The sequence below is a fragment of the Meles meles genome, chromosome 18 (assembly GCF_922984935.1).
Source record: "Meles meles chromosome 18, mMelMel3.1 paternal haplotype, whole genome shotgun sequence".
NCBI lineage: Eukaryota > Metazoa > Chordata > Mammalia > Carnivora > Mustelidae > Meles > Meles meles.
Window position 1 is genome coordinate 51,825,542 of NC_060083.1, and position 18,039 is coordinate 51,843,580.

At 36.6% G+C, this 18,039-nt stretch overlaps 1 protein-coding gene across 1 annotated transcript in view; it reads left to right on the forward strand.

Annotated features, from left to right (window-relative positions):
* Positions 1-18,039, forward strand: part of CEP112 (centrosomal protein 112) — a 409,934-nt gene that overhangs the window by 22,334 nt on the left and 369,561 nt on the right. The window contains exon 5 of the mRNA XM_045984701.1: positions 17,855-17,948. Within this exon, the coding sequence (XP_045840657.1) occupies positions 17,855-17,948 (94 nt within the window). The remainder of the gene's footprint in view (positions 1-17,854; positions 17,949-18,039) is intronic.

The following is an 18,039-nucleotide window of genomic DNA, read 5'->3' on the forward strand; positions in this document are numbered from 1 at the left end:
GTTTTGTCTTTTCTAGAAATTTCATGAGTGGAATCATAAACTATGTAGTCTTATGCATCTGGTTCTTTACTTCGTGCATTATTATTGAAATTCATTTGCATGTATCCATAGTTTATTATGAATAATGCAGCTATGGGCATTCATATTGCAAATTTTTCTTTGAACAGTGTTTCTCATTTCTTTTGGGTGGATATCTAGCAGTGGATTATATGATAAGTGTATAGTTAACTTTTTAAGGGAAATATCAAACCATGTTCCAAAGTGGCAGTACCATTTTATATCCCCATTAACAGTGTATGAATGTTTCAGTTTTTCACATCTTCAACTCTTGGTATTATGAGTGTTTTTGATTTTGATCATTTTAATGGACATGAGGTAGTATTGCATTGTGGTTTTAATTTGCATTCCCCTAATAACTGTGCTGAGTATTTTTTCATGAGCTTAATGGTCATTGGTATATCTTTGGAGAAATGTCTGTTCTAATAGTTGCTTGCTTCCCACACACCCAACTAACAATAATCATAATAGACATTTCTAAAAAGGAGAATAATGGGAAGCACAAAGTAGTCATTGGTCCATAGCAATTTTGAAATCTAGTTGGGCAAATATTAAAAATTCCTTAGTTAAGGCTCAAGACCTTGGAATAATATTCCATGTCTTGTGGCTCTTCCCACTAGGTTCTTGATTCCATCTTGTGAGTTCTTCCTTTTTCATGAAAAATAGCACGTATTTGCAGCTGAGTAGTTTTCTCAACCTACTTCCTTCCAGAAGAATTTTGGGAGTCCACTGACCCCTTCTTATTTTGTATTCTATCTTTTCAGTCCAGGAGAGAAGTGATTTTGCTGATATGATTATCTCAAAAACTTTGTAGACCTCCTATACATCTCATTCGTGTTCATTCCATTAGACAAAATCTACTTATATTAATCTCATTGAGAGTCCCTTTCTATGTTGGGTTTTTTGGGAGAAAATTGAGTAGCAATGACCTTAACCTTTCTGGAGACTTCATTGTTTGATTGAGAGAATCTGTATGGAATAGACTTAATCTTTTTAAAGGTCACTCTGTGTCTATGTATAGTACTCTGATGTACCACCTTTAATCTTTTTGATCTTATAAAAAGGTTTTTCATTTCTACTGTATCTCAAGGCAGTGCCCAGACTTCACTTGGATGCCATTTCTTACTTTAGCATCTTTTTTTTTTTCAAAGATTTTATTTATTTACCTGAGAAAGAGAGATCACAAGTAGGCAGAGAGGCAGGCAGAGAGAGAGAGAGAGAGGGAAGCCGGCTCCCCGCTGAGCAGAGAGCCTGACGCAGGACTCGGTCCCAGGACCCCGAGATCATGACCTGAGCTGAAGGCAGCGGCTTAACCCACTGAGCCACCCAGGCGCCCCCTACTTTAGCATCTTTTGCCAGCTGGAGACTGAAAATTTTTAATACCATGAAACCCTCGTTCTTTTTTCTTTCAATTTGTTACTCTCCTCTTGCATTTTAATGTAGGCAACAAGAAATACTTTGCTTGGAAATCTCCTTCACTGTATCACTTATCTAATTTATTTACAACATTTTCCATTTTCCATGTTACTGAAGGTGATAGTGGGCTTTCTGCCACTGTATAAAAAGGATCCCTCTCCCTCTAGTTTTTAATAATGTGTCTCTCATTTCATCTTGAGCTCTCACTGGACGTGTCCTCAAATTCCAGATTTCTACCTACAGCTTCTTCAAGTCAATTTTGTCTTTCTCTAGCATCCCATGCAAAGTCCTTCCAGACTCCCACCACTATCTGGTTCACATGAAATTTCCAAGTTTTTAGGCATTATCTCACTTGCAAGTACCAAAATCCATATTAGTTGTTGTCTATTGCTGCATAACAAATTACTGCAAGTCTTAGCAGCTTAAAAACAATAAGCATTTATTATTTTGTGGACATGACTTAGCTGAGATTTGTGGCTCAGGTTCTCTTATAAAGCTGCAGTCAAAGTATTTGTGAGGTATTTGTCTGAGGGTCTCAGTCTTCTGGCTTTCATTCAGAGGCTTCCCTGAGTTTCTTGTTTAGACTTCTCCAATGGACAGCATGCAGCATGGTAGCTGGCTTGCATTAGAGAGGATAAGCAAGGCGGAAACCAGAGCCTTTTTGTAAACTAATTTTGGGAGCGATATCCTACCACTTGTGTTAGATTCAGGTTATTAGGAATAAATTACTAGATGCATTGTACAGTCTAGGAAAAGGGCTTATACAAGGGCATGAATACCAGGAGATGGGGATCATAGGGAGCCATATTAGATGTTGCATGACATATACCTAAAACAATTATTAAAAATATAATAGAGGGGCGCCTGGGTTGCTCAGTGGATTAAAGACTCTGCCTTCAGCTCAGGTCATGATTCCAGGGTCTTGGGATCGAGTCCCGCATCGGGCTCTCTGCTTAGCAGGGAGCCTGCTTCCTCCTCTCTCTCTCTGCCTGCCTCTCTGCCTCCTTGTGGTCTCTGTCTGTCAAATAAATAAATAAAATCTTTAAAAAATATATAATAGAAAGACCTATAACCAGGAAGAAATATAACTAGAGGAATTAAAATGGAATATAGTAAAGTAGTCAACACAAAAGACGGTAGGGAAGGAAGAACAGGGGAACAAAGAGGAGATGGGACAAATAGAAAACAAATAGCAAAATGGAAGACTAAATAGAACCATACCAATAATTAAATTAAATGTAAATAGATTCAACAGTCCAATCCAAAAGCAATGATTGTTATATTGGATTAAAAAAGCAAGAACAAACTGTGTATTATCTATAAGAGACATACTTTAAAATACAAAGACAACTAAATTGAAAGAGATGTAGAATGTAAAGAGATGTAAAATGAAAACAAGCATAAGGAAGTTGGAATGGCTATATTAAATATCAGTTAACTAGACAGTAAGCTAAGGAGAACTATTAGAGACAAACATAATTTTCTTTTTTTATATTTTCTTTTTAATTTTTTATTTATTTCTTATTTTTTTTTAAACATATAATGTATTTTTATCCCCAGGGGCACAGGTCTGTGAATCGCCAGGTTTACACACCTCACAGCACTCCCCATAGCACATACCTTCCCCAATGTCCATAACCCCACCACCCTCTCCCTACAACCTCCCCCCAGCAACCCCCAGTTTGTTTTGTGAGATTAAGAGTCACTTATGGTTTGTCTCCCTCCCAATCCCATCTTGTTTCATTTATTCTTCTCCTATTCCCCTAACCCCCCATGTTGCATCTCCATGTCCTCATATCAGGGAGATCATATTCTAGTTGTCTTTCTCCGATTGACTTATTTCACTAAGCATGATACCCTCTAGTTTCATCCACATCATCGCAAATGGCAAGATTTCATTTCTTTTGATGGCTGCATAGTATTCCATTGTGTATATATACCACATCTTCTTTATCCATTCATCTGTTGATGGACATCTAGGTTCTTTCTATAGTTTGGCTATTGTAGACATTGCTGCTATAAACATTTGGGTGCACGTGCCCCTTCGGATCACTTCGTTTGTATCTTTAGGGTAAATACCCAGTAGTGCAATTGCTGGGTCATAGGGTAGTTCTATTTTCAACATTTTGAGGAACCTCCATGCTGTTTTCCAGAGTGGTTGCACCAGCTTGCATTCCCACCAACAGTGTAGGAGGGTTCCCCTTTCTCCACATCCTCGCCAGCATCTGTCGTTTCCTGACTTGTTAATTTTAGCCGTTCTGACTAGTGTGAGGTGATATCTCATTGTGGTTTTGATTTGTATTTCCCAGATGCCGAGTGATGTGGAGCACTTTTTCATGTGTCTGTTGGCCCTCTGGATGTCTTTTTTGCAGAAATGTCTGTTCATGTCCTCTGCCCATTTCTTGATTGGATTGTTTGTTCTTTGGGTGTTGAGTTTGCTAAGTTCCGTATATATTTTGGATACTAGCCCTTTATCTGATATGTCGTTTGCAAATATCTTCTCCCATTCCGTCAATTGTCTTTTGGTTTTGTTAACTGTTTCCTTTGCTGTGCAAAAGCTTTTGATCTTGATGAAATCCCAATAGTTCATTTTTGCCCTTGCTTCCCTTGCCTTTGCCGTTGTTCCTAGGAAGATGTTGCTGTGGCTGAGGTCGAAGAGGTTGCTGCCTGCATTCTCCTCAAGGATTTTGATGGATTCCTTTCTCACATTGAGGTCCTTCATCCATTTTGAGTCTATTTTCGTGTGTAGTGTAAGGAAGTGGTCCAATTTCATTTTCCTGCATGTGGCTGTCTAATTTTCCCAGCACCATTTGTTGAAGAGGCTATCTTTTTTCCATTGGACATTCTTTCCTGCTTTGAGACAAACATAATTTTCTAATGACAGAAGGATCAGTTCATAAGCATGACATAACAATGATAAATGTGTGTGTAGCAAATAGTAAAGCTTCAAAAACATGAAGCAAAACATAACCGCTAAAGGGAGAAATAAATCCACAAATGTTGCAGATTTTAACATCTTTTCTTAGGAACTGATGTAGCAGAAAAACCAATAATGATAGAGGACTTTAAAAATGCACCAATCCACCTCAACGTCCTTGACATCTATAAAATACCCCACCCAATAAGTGCGGATTACACATCTGTTAAGTGCACATGGAATGTTCATCCAGATAGGTCATCTCTGGGTCATAAGAGAAAACTCAGTTGGTCTCAGAAGGTGAAGGACATGGAGTATATATTCTGTCCTTATTTGAATTTAACGAGAAATGAATAATAAAAGTATTGGACATCCAGAAAAGCCCTCAAACATTTATAAATTTAAAAAACCTACTTTTTAAAAAAGATTTAATCTTCAGTGATTTCCACACCCAGTGTGGGGCTCGGACTCATAACCTTGAGATCTAGAGTTGCATGCCCCACTGACTGAGTCAGCCAGGTGTCCTCCAAAAAATCACCTTTATGCAACCCATTGTTTAAGAAAGAAATCACAAGGGGCACCTGGGTTGCTCAGTGGGTTAAAGCCTCTGCCTTTGGCTCAGGTCATGGTCTCAGGGTCCTGGGATCAAGCCCCACATCGGGCTCTCTGCTCCGCGGGGAGCCTGCTTCCTCCTCTCTCTCTGCCTGCCTCTCCGCCTACTTGTGATCTCTGTCTGTCAAATAAATAAATAAATAAAATCTTAAAAACAAAAATCACAAGAGAATTTAGAAAATATTTTCAAACAAAAAGTAAGGAAAATGGAAAATTTATGAGGTACAGTTGAGGCAATGCTTAGAGGGAAATTTAAAGTTTTTAATGCTTATAACAGTAAAGAGATATCAGGGTTCCTGGGTGGCTCAGTCGTTAACTGTCCGACTCTTGATTTAAGCTCAGGTCATGATTTCAGGGTCCTGGGATTGAGCCCAGTGTCATTCTCGATGATCAGCATGGAGTTTGCTTAAGATTCTTTCTCTCCCTCTGCCACACCTCCCAGTTTGTGTGCACACTCTTGCTTTCTCTTTCTAAAATAATTAAAAAAAAAATCTTTAAAAAGAAAAGAGATATGTAAAATCAGTGATCACAGCTACCCCCTTTGGAAGCTGGAAAAATAAGAGGTGAGTGGACCCAATGTAAGCACAGTGAAGGCAAAAAATAGATGAGTGGAAATCAATGCAACAGAAAGCAGTAGAGAAACATTAATGAACCAAGCATTGATTTTTTTTTTTTAAGATTTTATTTGTCAGAGAGAGAGAGTGTGTGCACAAACAGGGACATCATCATGCAACAGGAGAAGCAGGCTCCCTGCTGAGCAAGGAGCCTAAGGCAGGTCTTGATCCCAGGACTCTGGGATCATGACCTGAGCTGAAGGCATACACTTAACTGACTGAGCCACCCAGGTATCCTGCATTGATTTTTTTTTTTTTTGAAAAGCTAAATAAAATTGATAAATTCTGGTAAGACTGATCAAATAAAAAGAAATATATGGATAAATATAAAATCCTGTAGAATTTTAATTTTGGCTTATAATTGCATTTTTTGTTTTTTATAGGAGTATAAAGAAATATGCATAAAACAATTATAATTATGTGTTAATGAGTCATGGTATAAGTAACAAAAAGCTATGGGGAGAGACATGGAGCTGTAAAGGAGTAGAGGTTTTGTATCCAATTGAAGTTTAAAATATATTGTTGTAACTTCAGAATTTGTGTGTGTGTGTGTGTGTGTGTGAGAGATCTTCCTGGTAACCACAGAGAAAATATACACAAAAAGCTATGAGAAGGGAATCAAAACATGCCACTACAAAAAATTAACTAAATAGAAAGGGCAGGCAGTAAAGAAGGAAATGAGAGGCAAAGAGCTATAAGAATACAGAAGATAACAGAATGGCAATAGTCTTTGTACATCACGAATTGTACTTTATGTATAAATGTATTAAACTCAGTAATGAAAAGTCATGGTGTAGAAGAATCCAACTATATGCTGTTTATAGGAGACTCACTTTAGATCTAAGGACACACACATTGAAATCGAAAGGATGAAAAAAGATATTCCATGTAAATAGTAGCCAAAGGAGATCAGAGGTGGCTATATATCATATAAAATGGACTTTAAAGAAACTGTTATGAGACAAAGAAGAACAATATATTATGATAAAAGGTTCAATTCACCAGGAAGATTTAACAATTATAAACATAGATGTACCAAACCTCACAAGTCCTAAATATATGAGGCAAACATTGACAGAACTGAAGAGAGAAATAGCTCTTACAATAATAGTAAGAAACATCAGCACCCCACATTCCCATATTCAATAATGGGTAGAACAATCAGACAGAAGAGTAATTAAGAAATAGGAGACTTGAACTATAGACAAATGGGACCAAGCAGATACACACAGAGCAAATCACCTAACAACTGCAGAATACACATTTTTCTCAAGGGCACATAGAATATTCTCTAGGGTAAACCATATGGTAGTCTACAAAAATTCTTAATAAATTTTGAAAAATTGAAATCACACGGTTTATTTTTCTAATCAAAACATGGGGAAACTAGAAGTCAGTAGCAGAAGTAAAACTAGAAAATTCATAAAGATATGGAAATTAAATACTCACTCTGAGCAAGCAATGAGTAAGGAAGAAATCAAAAGGGACATAAGAAAATATCTTGAGATAAATGCAAATGAAAACACAATAAACCAAATCTTGTGAGATTCTGTGAAAGCAGTGCTAAAAGGAAAATTTATAGCTGTGAAAGCTTATGTTAAAAAAGAAGAAAGATCTCACATTGACAACCTAAATTTGCATCTTGAGGAATTGGAAAAAGAGAAATTCCAGACTTAGCAGAAAAAAGGAAATAATGAAAATTAAAGCAGTGACAAAAAATGGAGGATGAAGAACAGTAGGGAAAAAATAAAACCAAGAGTTGTTTTCTTAAAAATAAATCAAATTTGACAAACCTTTGTTGAATTGACTAGAAGAGAAAGAAAAACTCAAATAACTGAAATTAGAAATGGAAGAGGGGATATTACAACTGATTTTATGGAACTGCAAAGGATTATAGGTGAGCACGATGAGAAAATACATGCCAAAAAATGGGATAAACCAGATGAAATGGACAAATTATTGGAAACACAATCTACAAAGAGTGAATCATGAAGAGATAGAAAATCTGTAAAGACCTGTAACTGGTAGGTGATTGAGGGAATATTTAACAGTCTCACAACAAAGAAAGGCCTAGGACCAGATGGCTTCATGAGTGAATTCTCTCGAGCATCTAAAGAATATTTAACACCAATCCTCCTTATACTCTTCCAAAAAAATTGAAGAGGAGGAAACACTTTCAGTTCATGACATGAGGTAAGCATTACCCTGATACCAAAGCCAGACAAAGACACTACTGAAAAACTACAGACCAATTTCCCTGATGAATATTGATGTAAAATTCTTAAAAGAAAGAAAAAAAAAAAAAAGGAAAGAAGAGAAGAAAGAAACACAACCAGCAAATAAAATTTGGCAGCACATTAGAAGGATTATATACTGTGACCAAGTGGGATATTCCTGGAATGCAAGTTTCAACATATGAAACTCAATCAATATAATACTTGCATTAATAGAATGACAGGAAAAAACCACATGATCATCTTAATTGATGCAGAAAAGGTATCTGACAAAATTTAATACCCTTTCATGATAAAAAATACTTAACAAACTAGGAATAGAAGGAAATTATCTCAAAATAATAGTCCACATATGAAAAGCAGATAGCCAACATCATACTTAATGTTGAAATACAGACTTTCCTCTAAGGTCAGGAACAGGACAATGATTCCATTCTTGTCACTTCTATTCAACACAATACTAGAAGTTCTAGCCAGAGCAAGTAGGCAAGAAAAAGAAATAAAAGGGAACCAAATTAGAAAGGAAGAAGTCATCTCTGTTCACAGGTAACATGATTTTATACATAGCAAACTGTACATATCCCATAAAAAACTGTAAGAACTAATAAATTCAACAAAGCAGTGGGATGCAAAACCAACACACAAAAAATCTGTTGTATTTTTTATACACTAATAGTAAACAATCTGAAATAGAATTAAGAAAACAATTCCATTTACAATAGCCTCAAGAATAAAATACTTAGGAATAAGCTTAATTAAGGAAAAGCTATAAAATGTTGCAGAAAGAAATTAAAGAAGACACCAGAAATGGAAATACATCCTGTGCTCATGGAAGACTTGATATGTGAAGATGCCAGTACTCCTCAAAGTGATATATGGCTCCAATGCAATACTATCAAGATTCAAGTGACATGTTTTTTTCCCCTCCAGAAATACAAAAATCCATCCGAAAATTCATATGGAATCTCAAGTGACAATGAATAGCCAAAACAATCCTGGAAAAGAAGAACTCCCATTCTTCCTGATTTCAAAATTTATTGCAAAGCCACAGTAATCAAAACAGTGGTATTAGCCTAAAGACAGTTATATATAGAATAACATACTGGAATAGAGACCCCAGAAATAAACCCTTGCATATATGACCAAATTATTTTTGTCAAGGGTGCCAAGAGCACTCAGTAGGAAAAGGACAGCCTTTTCAACAAACTGGGGAAAACTGAATGCAAAACACATTCAGAAGAATCAAGGTGGACTTTGACACTGTATACAAAATTTAACTCAAATGGATCAAAGACCTAAACATAAGAGCTACAACTATAAAACTTTTAGTTGAAAATATAGGGGAGAAGCTTCACGACAGTGGATTTGGCAATGATTTATTGGGTATGACACCAAAAGCAAAAAAAATAGATGAATTGAGTTACATCAAAATTAAAAGCTTTTGCATATCAAAGGATGTAATCAACAGAATGAAAAGACATCCCATGCAATGGGAGAAAATATTTGCAAATTGAAACACGGTTAATTTTCAGAATAAATTAAAAAATTCTATAAATTGGGATGCCTGGGTAGCTCAGTCAGTTAGGCATCCAGCTTTTGATTTTGGCTCATGTCATGATCTTGGCTTGATGGTACTGAGCCCTGAGATGGGCCCCCAGCTCATCTTGGAGTCTGCTTAAGATTCTCTCCTTCTCCCTCTACCCCTCCGCCCTGGTTCACGCACGTGTGCACTCTCTCTTAAAAGAACAAAACAAAACAAAAAACTTCAACTCAATGACAACAACAAAAAACTACCTTGTCAAAAATTGTGTAAATTAACTTGAATAGACATTTTTTCCAAAGAACATAGGCAAATGGCCAATAAACACATGAAAAGATGCTCAACATCAGTAGTCATTCTGGAAATGCGAATCAAAAACATACCAAGGTATCACCTCATACCTATTAGGATGACTACTATTAAAAAAAAAAAAAGAGTCCCAGAAATTATTAGCAAGGATGTAGAGAAATTGAGACCCTTGTGCACTATTGGTGGAAATGTAAAATGGTATAGGCTACAGTTCCTCAAATAAATTAAAAATAGTTACCATATGATTGAATAAACCCAAAAGAATTGAAAATAGGAACTTGAACAGTGATTTGTACACCCGTGTTCATAATATTATTTGCACTAGCCAAAAGGTGGAAGAATTCCAAGTGTTCATTAGTTGATGAGTGGGAAGAAAATGTGGCATATACATACAATGGAAGATAAGTGAGCCCTATAAAGGAAGGAAATTCGGACACGTTACAGCATGGATGAAACTTGAAGATGTTATGCTAGGGAGAACAAGCCAATCACAAAAAGATAAACAATGTATGTTTCCACTTTTTTTTTTTTTAAGATTTTATTTATTTATTTGACAGAGATCACAAGTAGGGAGAGAGACAGGCAGAGAGAGAGAGAGGAGGAAGCAGGCTCCCTGCCAAGCAGAGAGCCTGATGTGGGGCTCGATCCCAGGACCCTGGGATCATGACCTGAGCGAAAGGCAGAGACTTTAACCCACTGAGCCACCCAGGCGCCCCATGTTTCCACTTTTGTGAGGTACCTAAAATAGTCAGATTCATAAAGGCAAAAAGTAGAATGGTGTTTGCCAAAGGCTGTAGGCAGAGAGGAATGGGGAGCTATTCAATGGATAAGAGTTTCAGTATGGGAAGATGAAAACATTCTAGAGATGGATGGTGGTGATGGGTGCACAGCAATATGTATGTACTGTTTTGTTTTTTAAGATTTTATTAGAGAGTGTGGAAGCACGAGCTGGGGGAGGAGCAGAAGGACAGGGACAAGCAGACTCCATGCTCAGCACAGAGCTGGGTGCAGGGCTCGATTCCAGGACCCTAAGATCATGCCATGAGCCAAACCAAGAGTGCAGTGCCCAACCAACTGAGTCACATGGGTGCCCCATGAATGTACTTAATGCCACTGAGCTGTATACTTCAAAATGGTTAAGACAGTAAATTTTATGTTATGTCTATTTTGCCACAATTGAAAATAAAAAAAGAAAACACAAATTAGCCATATCAAGAATGAAAAGAAGATACCATATGGATCCTGCACACATTAAGAATATAATAAGAGAATAATATAAACAATTTCATATCACTGAAAACTTTGAGTTAGTAGAAACATTCCCTGAAAGACGCAGAACCAATAATGACTCAAGAAGAAATGGGAAATTTGAGTGGCCCTGTTACCTACCAAGGAACCTTAATTCGTAATTAACCACCTTTCCACTAAGAAATCTCCAAACCCAGGTGGCTTCCTTGGTGAATTTTATCAAGCTTTTATGGAAGAAATATCCTACATGAAAATTTTCCAGGAAATAGAGGAAGAAGGAATGCTTCCCAACTGATTTTGTTAATTCAGTGTTATGTTGTTTCCAAAAGAAGACAGGGACATTATAAGAACATAAAACTGCAAACTGGTATGCAGTATGTTTAAATCAAGAACACTTAAACATTCTTAATTAGCAAGTTGTATGCAGAAGGAGGATAAAAAGGATAATATATCATGAATGTATGGGTTTTTTCTCAGGAATATGAAGGTTTTTGGCACTTGAAAATCTGTGTATTTTATCACATAAACAAGAAAGAAAAATCATGTCACCATCTCAATGGATGCAGAACAAGTGTTCAACAAAATGCAACAACCATCCATGATAAAAACTCTCAGCAAATTAGGAATAGAGGGGAACTTCCCCTGCTTGATTTAAGTTATCCACTAAAAACCGAAGCAATTAAGAAAGAGAAGAAATTAAGGAAAGAAAAGAAAGAGGACTTAACATTCCTGATTTTTAGAATTAAAGCTACAGTAATAGAGATATCAGTGTTGGTGAGAAGATAGATAAAGCCATAGATTAGAACAGAAATTCTAGAAATACGTCTGCACATATATGTTCCATTGATTTCCCACAAAGAATGGAAATCGAGGGATTAAATCAAATTATGGGGGAACAACTGGATATCCATATGGGAAAAAATGAAATGGGTCATAGACATAAATGAAAATGCTTAACACTAGAGAACTTTTTTTTTTTTCAAGATTTATTCATTTATTTGAGGGAGGGAGTGAGAGAGAGAGAACAAGCCAGGGGGAGAGGCAGAGGGAGAAGCAGACTCCCCACTGAGGAGGGTGCCTGATGCGGGGCTGATCCCAGGACCCTGGGATCATGACCTGAACTGAAGGAAGACAGTTGACCGACTGAGTCACCCAGGTGCCCCAAAACTAGAGAACATTTAAAAGAAAACAAAGATCTTGATGACCTATGAATAGGCAAAGATTTCTAAAATAGGATATTAAAAAAACAAACAAACAACACAATGAAGAAATGTTATAAACTGGACTATCAAAATTGAAACTTTTTTCTTTGAAAGACATCATTTGGAAAATAACCTGACAAGGCACAGAATGGGAGAAAATATTCTAAATACAAATATCTGACAAAGGGCTTGTGTCTAGAATATGTGAGGAACTCTTTACAATTTAAGAAATAGTGGATAACCCAATGTGCAAAAGATTTTATGGGTACCTCACAAAAGAAAATATATCAATAAATAATAGACATGTGTGAAAAGATGGTGAGCATCATATTTGATTAGAGGAATGACCATGATCAAGCACAATGTGATACCACCAAACACATTCAAATGGCTGAAATGATAAAGACTGTGAAAGCCACATATGGTGATGATGTGATCAAATGGGAAGGCTCATACAGTGTTAATGGGAATGTAAAATGGCACAACCACTTTGGAAAACAGTTTGTCACTTTCTTAAAAAGTTTAGGATAACTTACCATATGACCCCCATAATTCTATTATTTAGTCAAGAGAAATTAAAATGTATGTCCAAGTAAATAGTTGAGTGTTCATAGCAGCTTTTTTCGTAGTACCGGAAATGTGGAGACAATCTACATGTCCATCAGCACATGAATGAATATGCAAATTATGGTTCATTCATATAAGGGAATACTGATCAATAATGATAAGTGAACTTTAAAAAAAGATTTATTTGAGAGAGAGAGAGAGAGCATGTGAGCAAGTGGACGGAGGGGCAGAGGGAAAGTATCTTTCAAGAAGACTCCCACTGAGTGCTCCATCTCACAACCCATGAGGTCATGACCTGAGCTGAAACCAAGAGTTGGATGTTTAACCAACTGAGCCACCAGCTGGCCAAAGAAATGAATTTTTTGATACATGTAACATTTTCTCAATGAGAGAAGCCAGATATACAAATGTATATACTGTTTGATTCCATATACATGAGATTCTACTAAATGGAGGTTGTCTGGGTACAGAAGATTGATAACAAAGGAGCTCAAGGGAACTTTTAGGTGCAATGGAAAGAATCTGTATCTTTATTGTGGTGGTTATACAGGTACTTGTCAAAACTCATCAAACTCTGCATTTTAAATGAATACAGTTTATTTGTACATAAATTATACCTCAATAAACTTAATAAAAATCAGGGATGCCTGGGTGGCTCCATTGGTTAAGTGTCTGCCTTTGGCTCAGGTCATGATCTCAGGGTCCTGGATTGAATCCCACATTGGGTTGCCTGCTCACTGGGGAGCCTGCTTCTCCCTCTGCCTGCCGCTCCCCTTCTTTTGCTCTCTCTCTGAAAAATAAATAAATAAAATCTTAAAAAAAAAAAACTCAATAAAAATCATATCCAGGTGTAGTTGAAGCTTCCTTAAGTGTGCCTTCCAGTCTAAACACCTGTGAACTAAAGGATCAAGTTATTCTCCCCCACCCCCAGCCATCCAGTCAGCATATGGTAGAAGGCTGGTGAACTCCCATTCAAACACCAGGGAGAAGAAGAGACACACAGTGATGACAATTCTATAGCATTTCTGAAATCTAGCCAGGCATTTGTTGCCTGTTTCTTCTTTTTTTTTTTTTAAAGATTTTATTTATTTATTTGACAGAGATCACAAGTAGGCAGAGAGGCAGAAAGAGAGAGAGAGAGAGAGAGAGAGAAGGAAGCAGGCTCCCTGCTGAGCAGAGAGCCCGATGCGGGACTTGATCCCAGGACCCTGGCAGAGGCTTAAACCACTGAGCCACCCAGGCACCCCTGTTGCCTGTTTCTTGATTAGGGTTTAGTGCTCCTTCCCAGCTCTTTGCTTTTCTGCCCTTGGGTTCTTGGCTTTTCCCTCTGAACTATATATATATATATATATATATATTTTTTTTTTTTTTTTTTAAATTATATGGAATGATTTGCTTTAAGCTGAGTAGTTTCCCAGCCTGCCTCCTGTTTGTAGGAATTTGGAGAATCAAGTATCTCTTTTCATTTTGAATTCTGTCTCTTTCACATGAAGCTAGTCTGATTCCTTGGTTTTGAGACTGTCTATGACCTTTGCCTTTCCTAGGCCATACGGTTTCTTATAAGCCATAGCGGTCAGAAGTGATCACCCACACTGATTTTTAGCTTCCTCTCAAGAGCAAGGAAATCCATCCCTGCCTCTGGATTTTTGGAGTTTGATTTTGTTCCTCTACTTTGGGGAACTTTGGTTCCCTACTAATTCTCCAGAGTCGTACTTCTGCTGTCTCCAGTTGTTTCTGGAACCAGAACCTGGCAGAACTTTAGTTTCCATCGTTTTCAAGGCATTGCATTTTTGTTCTAGCTAAAAGTGGCATCATAACTTACTCTTTTAAGCTCTTCTTTGATGCAATCTTGACTGGTACTGTCACTACTATTTCTTTAATTATTATTTCCCCAGTTTCTGTTTTATTTATTCCTTCTGGAATTCATATTTTTTTGATGTTAGAGATTGTGAATCTTTCTACCTTATCTGTTGTGTATTTTCATTTATTATAATTATCTTTTTATTTTTTTTCTTTGTGTTATCTGAATATTTCTTGAACCAGTTTTTTAATTCACTGATTTGATTTTATACTATATTTAATCTGCTGTTCTCTTCTTCCATTATGATTTTAAAATTATCAAATTTTACCAAAATTTAAAATTGCCAAATCATGTTTATCATTTGTAAGCACATTTTTATGATCATGGATTATTTATTTTCTTTTTACATTTGAAATATCCACTTGAATGACACTGGAAACACAAAGATATAATTAGAAGCTTCCCTTTGTATATATAAATATATATGGTAAATTTCTTTGTGGGAAGACATTTGATTGGTCTTCCTTTAAGCTTTTAAATCTCATATGTCCTGTGTCTTATCCCTCTATCTTATGGGGACAAGTCTTTGTTTCTCTAGTATTTGGAATCAGGAATAATGCTGAGAGAATGATTCTGGATTCCTGTTGAAATATTTTAGCATTAGGAAAAAGCGAAAAGGAAAAATTTATATTTCCTACAGTTTTATTCCTTCCAAGGAGGAAAGAGGCATTTACATGTCAGGAAACTTACTAACATACTTACTGATATTTCTGTGTTAGTTTCAGTACCCTGAAATTGATCAAGCCGCAGTCCCTCTCTTCTCATTGATGCAAGTACCATAACCATGAACTCATGTAAATATGTCCCTGTACCAGGTACTCCATGAGCACCACGCCTTGCTATTCTGTGTGGTAGACAGTACCTGTTATTCCTGAAGAGGCTTACAGGGTTGAGCCTTGTCTCCTATCTTCTCTCTCACTCTCACTGTCACTCTAACCTCCAGCCTCATAACAGTGAGTCTGAACTATCTACTTTGAGTTCCATTTGATGGTGTTTCCAGCTGGAGACAGTCCTAGTGGCAAGAAACTAAACTTCTGTGCCTAATGTCCTGTCAGCCAGATTTTAGCAGTGGTAAGCCCTCCTTCATTAGTTGTCTCAACTGCTCGCACAAGAAACTGGCTTCCGCAATGCCTCTGCTTTATTTGGCCTGAATTAGAGCACGTTTTTTTGTTGTTTTTTTTTTTTTAATTTTTATTTCTTTGACAGAGAGAAATCACAACTAGGCAGAGAGGCAGGCAGAGAGAGAGGAGGAAGCAGGCTCCCTGCCAAGCAGAGAGCCCGATGCGGGGCTCGATCCCAGGACCCTGGGACCATGACCTGAGCTGAAGGCAGAGGCTTTAACCCACTGAGCCACCCAGGCGCCCCTAGAGCACGTTTTAAGGACAATATAATGTATTTAGTTTTGAACACATTGAATTGAAAGTAAGTAGGGCTTTTCGGTTTGTATTTGTAATGGGGTTGGAGGCTGAGAGAGCAATTTGGGTAACCAGAGTTCCTTGTTATTTGAAAAATAGTCTTTTTATTAGCATTTTGGATTGTCCAGAGGGAATGCGTGTAAAAGGGAAATAAGCAAGGTTAGACCCAGAACCCCAAGATTATAGCATGGTTGGGGTGTGCAGGGAAGGAAAAGCTGCTGAAGGTTATTGTGAAGATTTCTGAAGGATTGGATGAGAACCCGGGAAGAATGTTTCTATGGAGCCAGTGAATGTGGCATCTTTAAAACACTGTACCTAATGTTTTAGTGAGATCCACTAGGGTAAGGACAGATAGCAGCTCACTTGCTTGAGCAGCTAGGAGATCGTTGATGACTTATAGCACTTTCAGGATAAGTGGAAGTCAGATTGCAGTTGATTGAAAAGTGTATGGCAGGTTAGGGCATGGATCTAATAACTTATTTTGAAAATTTATTGTGAAGGGAAAGAAGTAGATTGGTACTTCGTGGACAGCTACAAGTGAATTAAAGGATATGTTGTTTTATGTATGCACCCTGTGTAATAAATAGATAAATGTTTCAGGCCTCTTTTTTTATTAATATTTTCTATGAGAATTTCTTTTAATATTTAAGCATTTTTCAATTTTTAAGTTAGCTCTTTTTATGATTGTTTAATCTATTCTTAAAGAAGGACAGGCCACTGCTTAGTATAGTGTATTAGGTTGCCTCTTCCCACATCCTTAGTTTTAACAGCTCAAGCACATGGGCTAATGAAATTATTCTCAAAATATTACTTTATCTATTTTTCTGATTTGTTTTTAAGTATTTGGATAACCCGGGGTATTGGAATAACAAATTAATAGCTCTTCTTTAAAATAGGTTTTTCAGACATTTTATGTTACTTAGTAACTAGTCTAAGGAATGTTATTCTTTTGGTGTTACTAACAAAACCACATTCATTGTCATCTTGTCTTTTTCAACTACTATTCTGTCTTTGGGAATACTTCGTATGGACCAGTGTTTGTGAAAGGAATCCTGATAGGGCTTATGGTTAAAAGTTAGTGACTTTACCTCATTCCGTAATGGTTAATTTCCATTTTATGTATCTTGAAGGAGCTGTTCAGAGCATAGATAATCATAATAATGAAACATTCATTGAAGTAGCTGGAGTAAAAATATATGAGAGACTCCAGGCTAAAGCAGAATATTGAGAATGATATTTTTAAATTATATTTTGTATTAGAGAAAAGCCTTTTTGTTCAAATTCATTTGGAAGCTTAAACTATTTTCCTATTTATACTGCACTTATAACATTTTACCTGAATTAACGTGGTATATTTTAAATTTAAGACTGATTTATCTGTAGTTTCTGACATGGTTTCAGATTAATCCAAATTTTCAGTACATGAGGATTTTTAAATTTTATGTATCTAACGGCTTCATCCTGAAGTACAACAAGAATCAATAAAACTTACTAACCTTTAAAAACAATTATCATCTCCAAGAATGTATGTTTCATTTTTCTCTTGTTCTCCACTTAGGAAAAGAGGGAGGAAGAAGAAAAGATTTGAATACATGTACTTTATTACAGTTCCACTTAAAAATAGCATTTGTTTATAAGCAAGTCTGTGACATTTAGATGACATTTTATTTATACTTAAATGAAATTAAATGTGGGAAATACAAATGGTCGTTGTATGCCTTTATTCTTTGCTATGGAAGCACCATTGTTAAATATAAACAATCATGTCATTTCCAAAAGAAAAAAATTAGTAGTCCTAGATTTGAATGCCCTGTGTCTTCTTAATTTCCCCCATTCTGACTGTTACTGTTTTGGTCTGTTAGTAGGGAACGATACACTGCGAAGCTCCAAATGAGATCCCATTCTATGAGTCCAACCTCCAGAGAAGATGGACAAAATATTACCCCGAAGAGTTGTGTAAGATCAGATTCTACTTCCGTTTATTTGTTATTTTAAAATAACTCCACAAATTTTTAGTTTCAGGTTTGTCAGTTTCCAACACTTACTT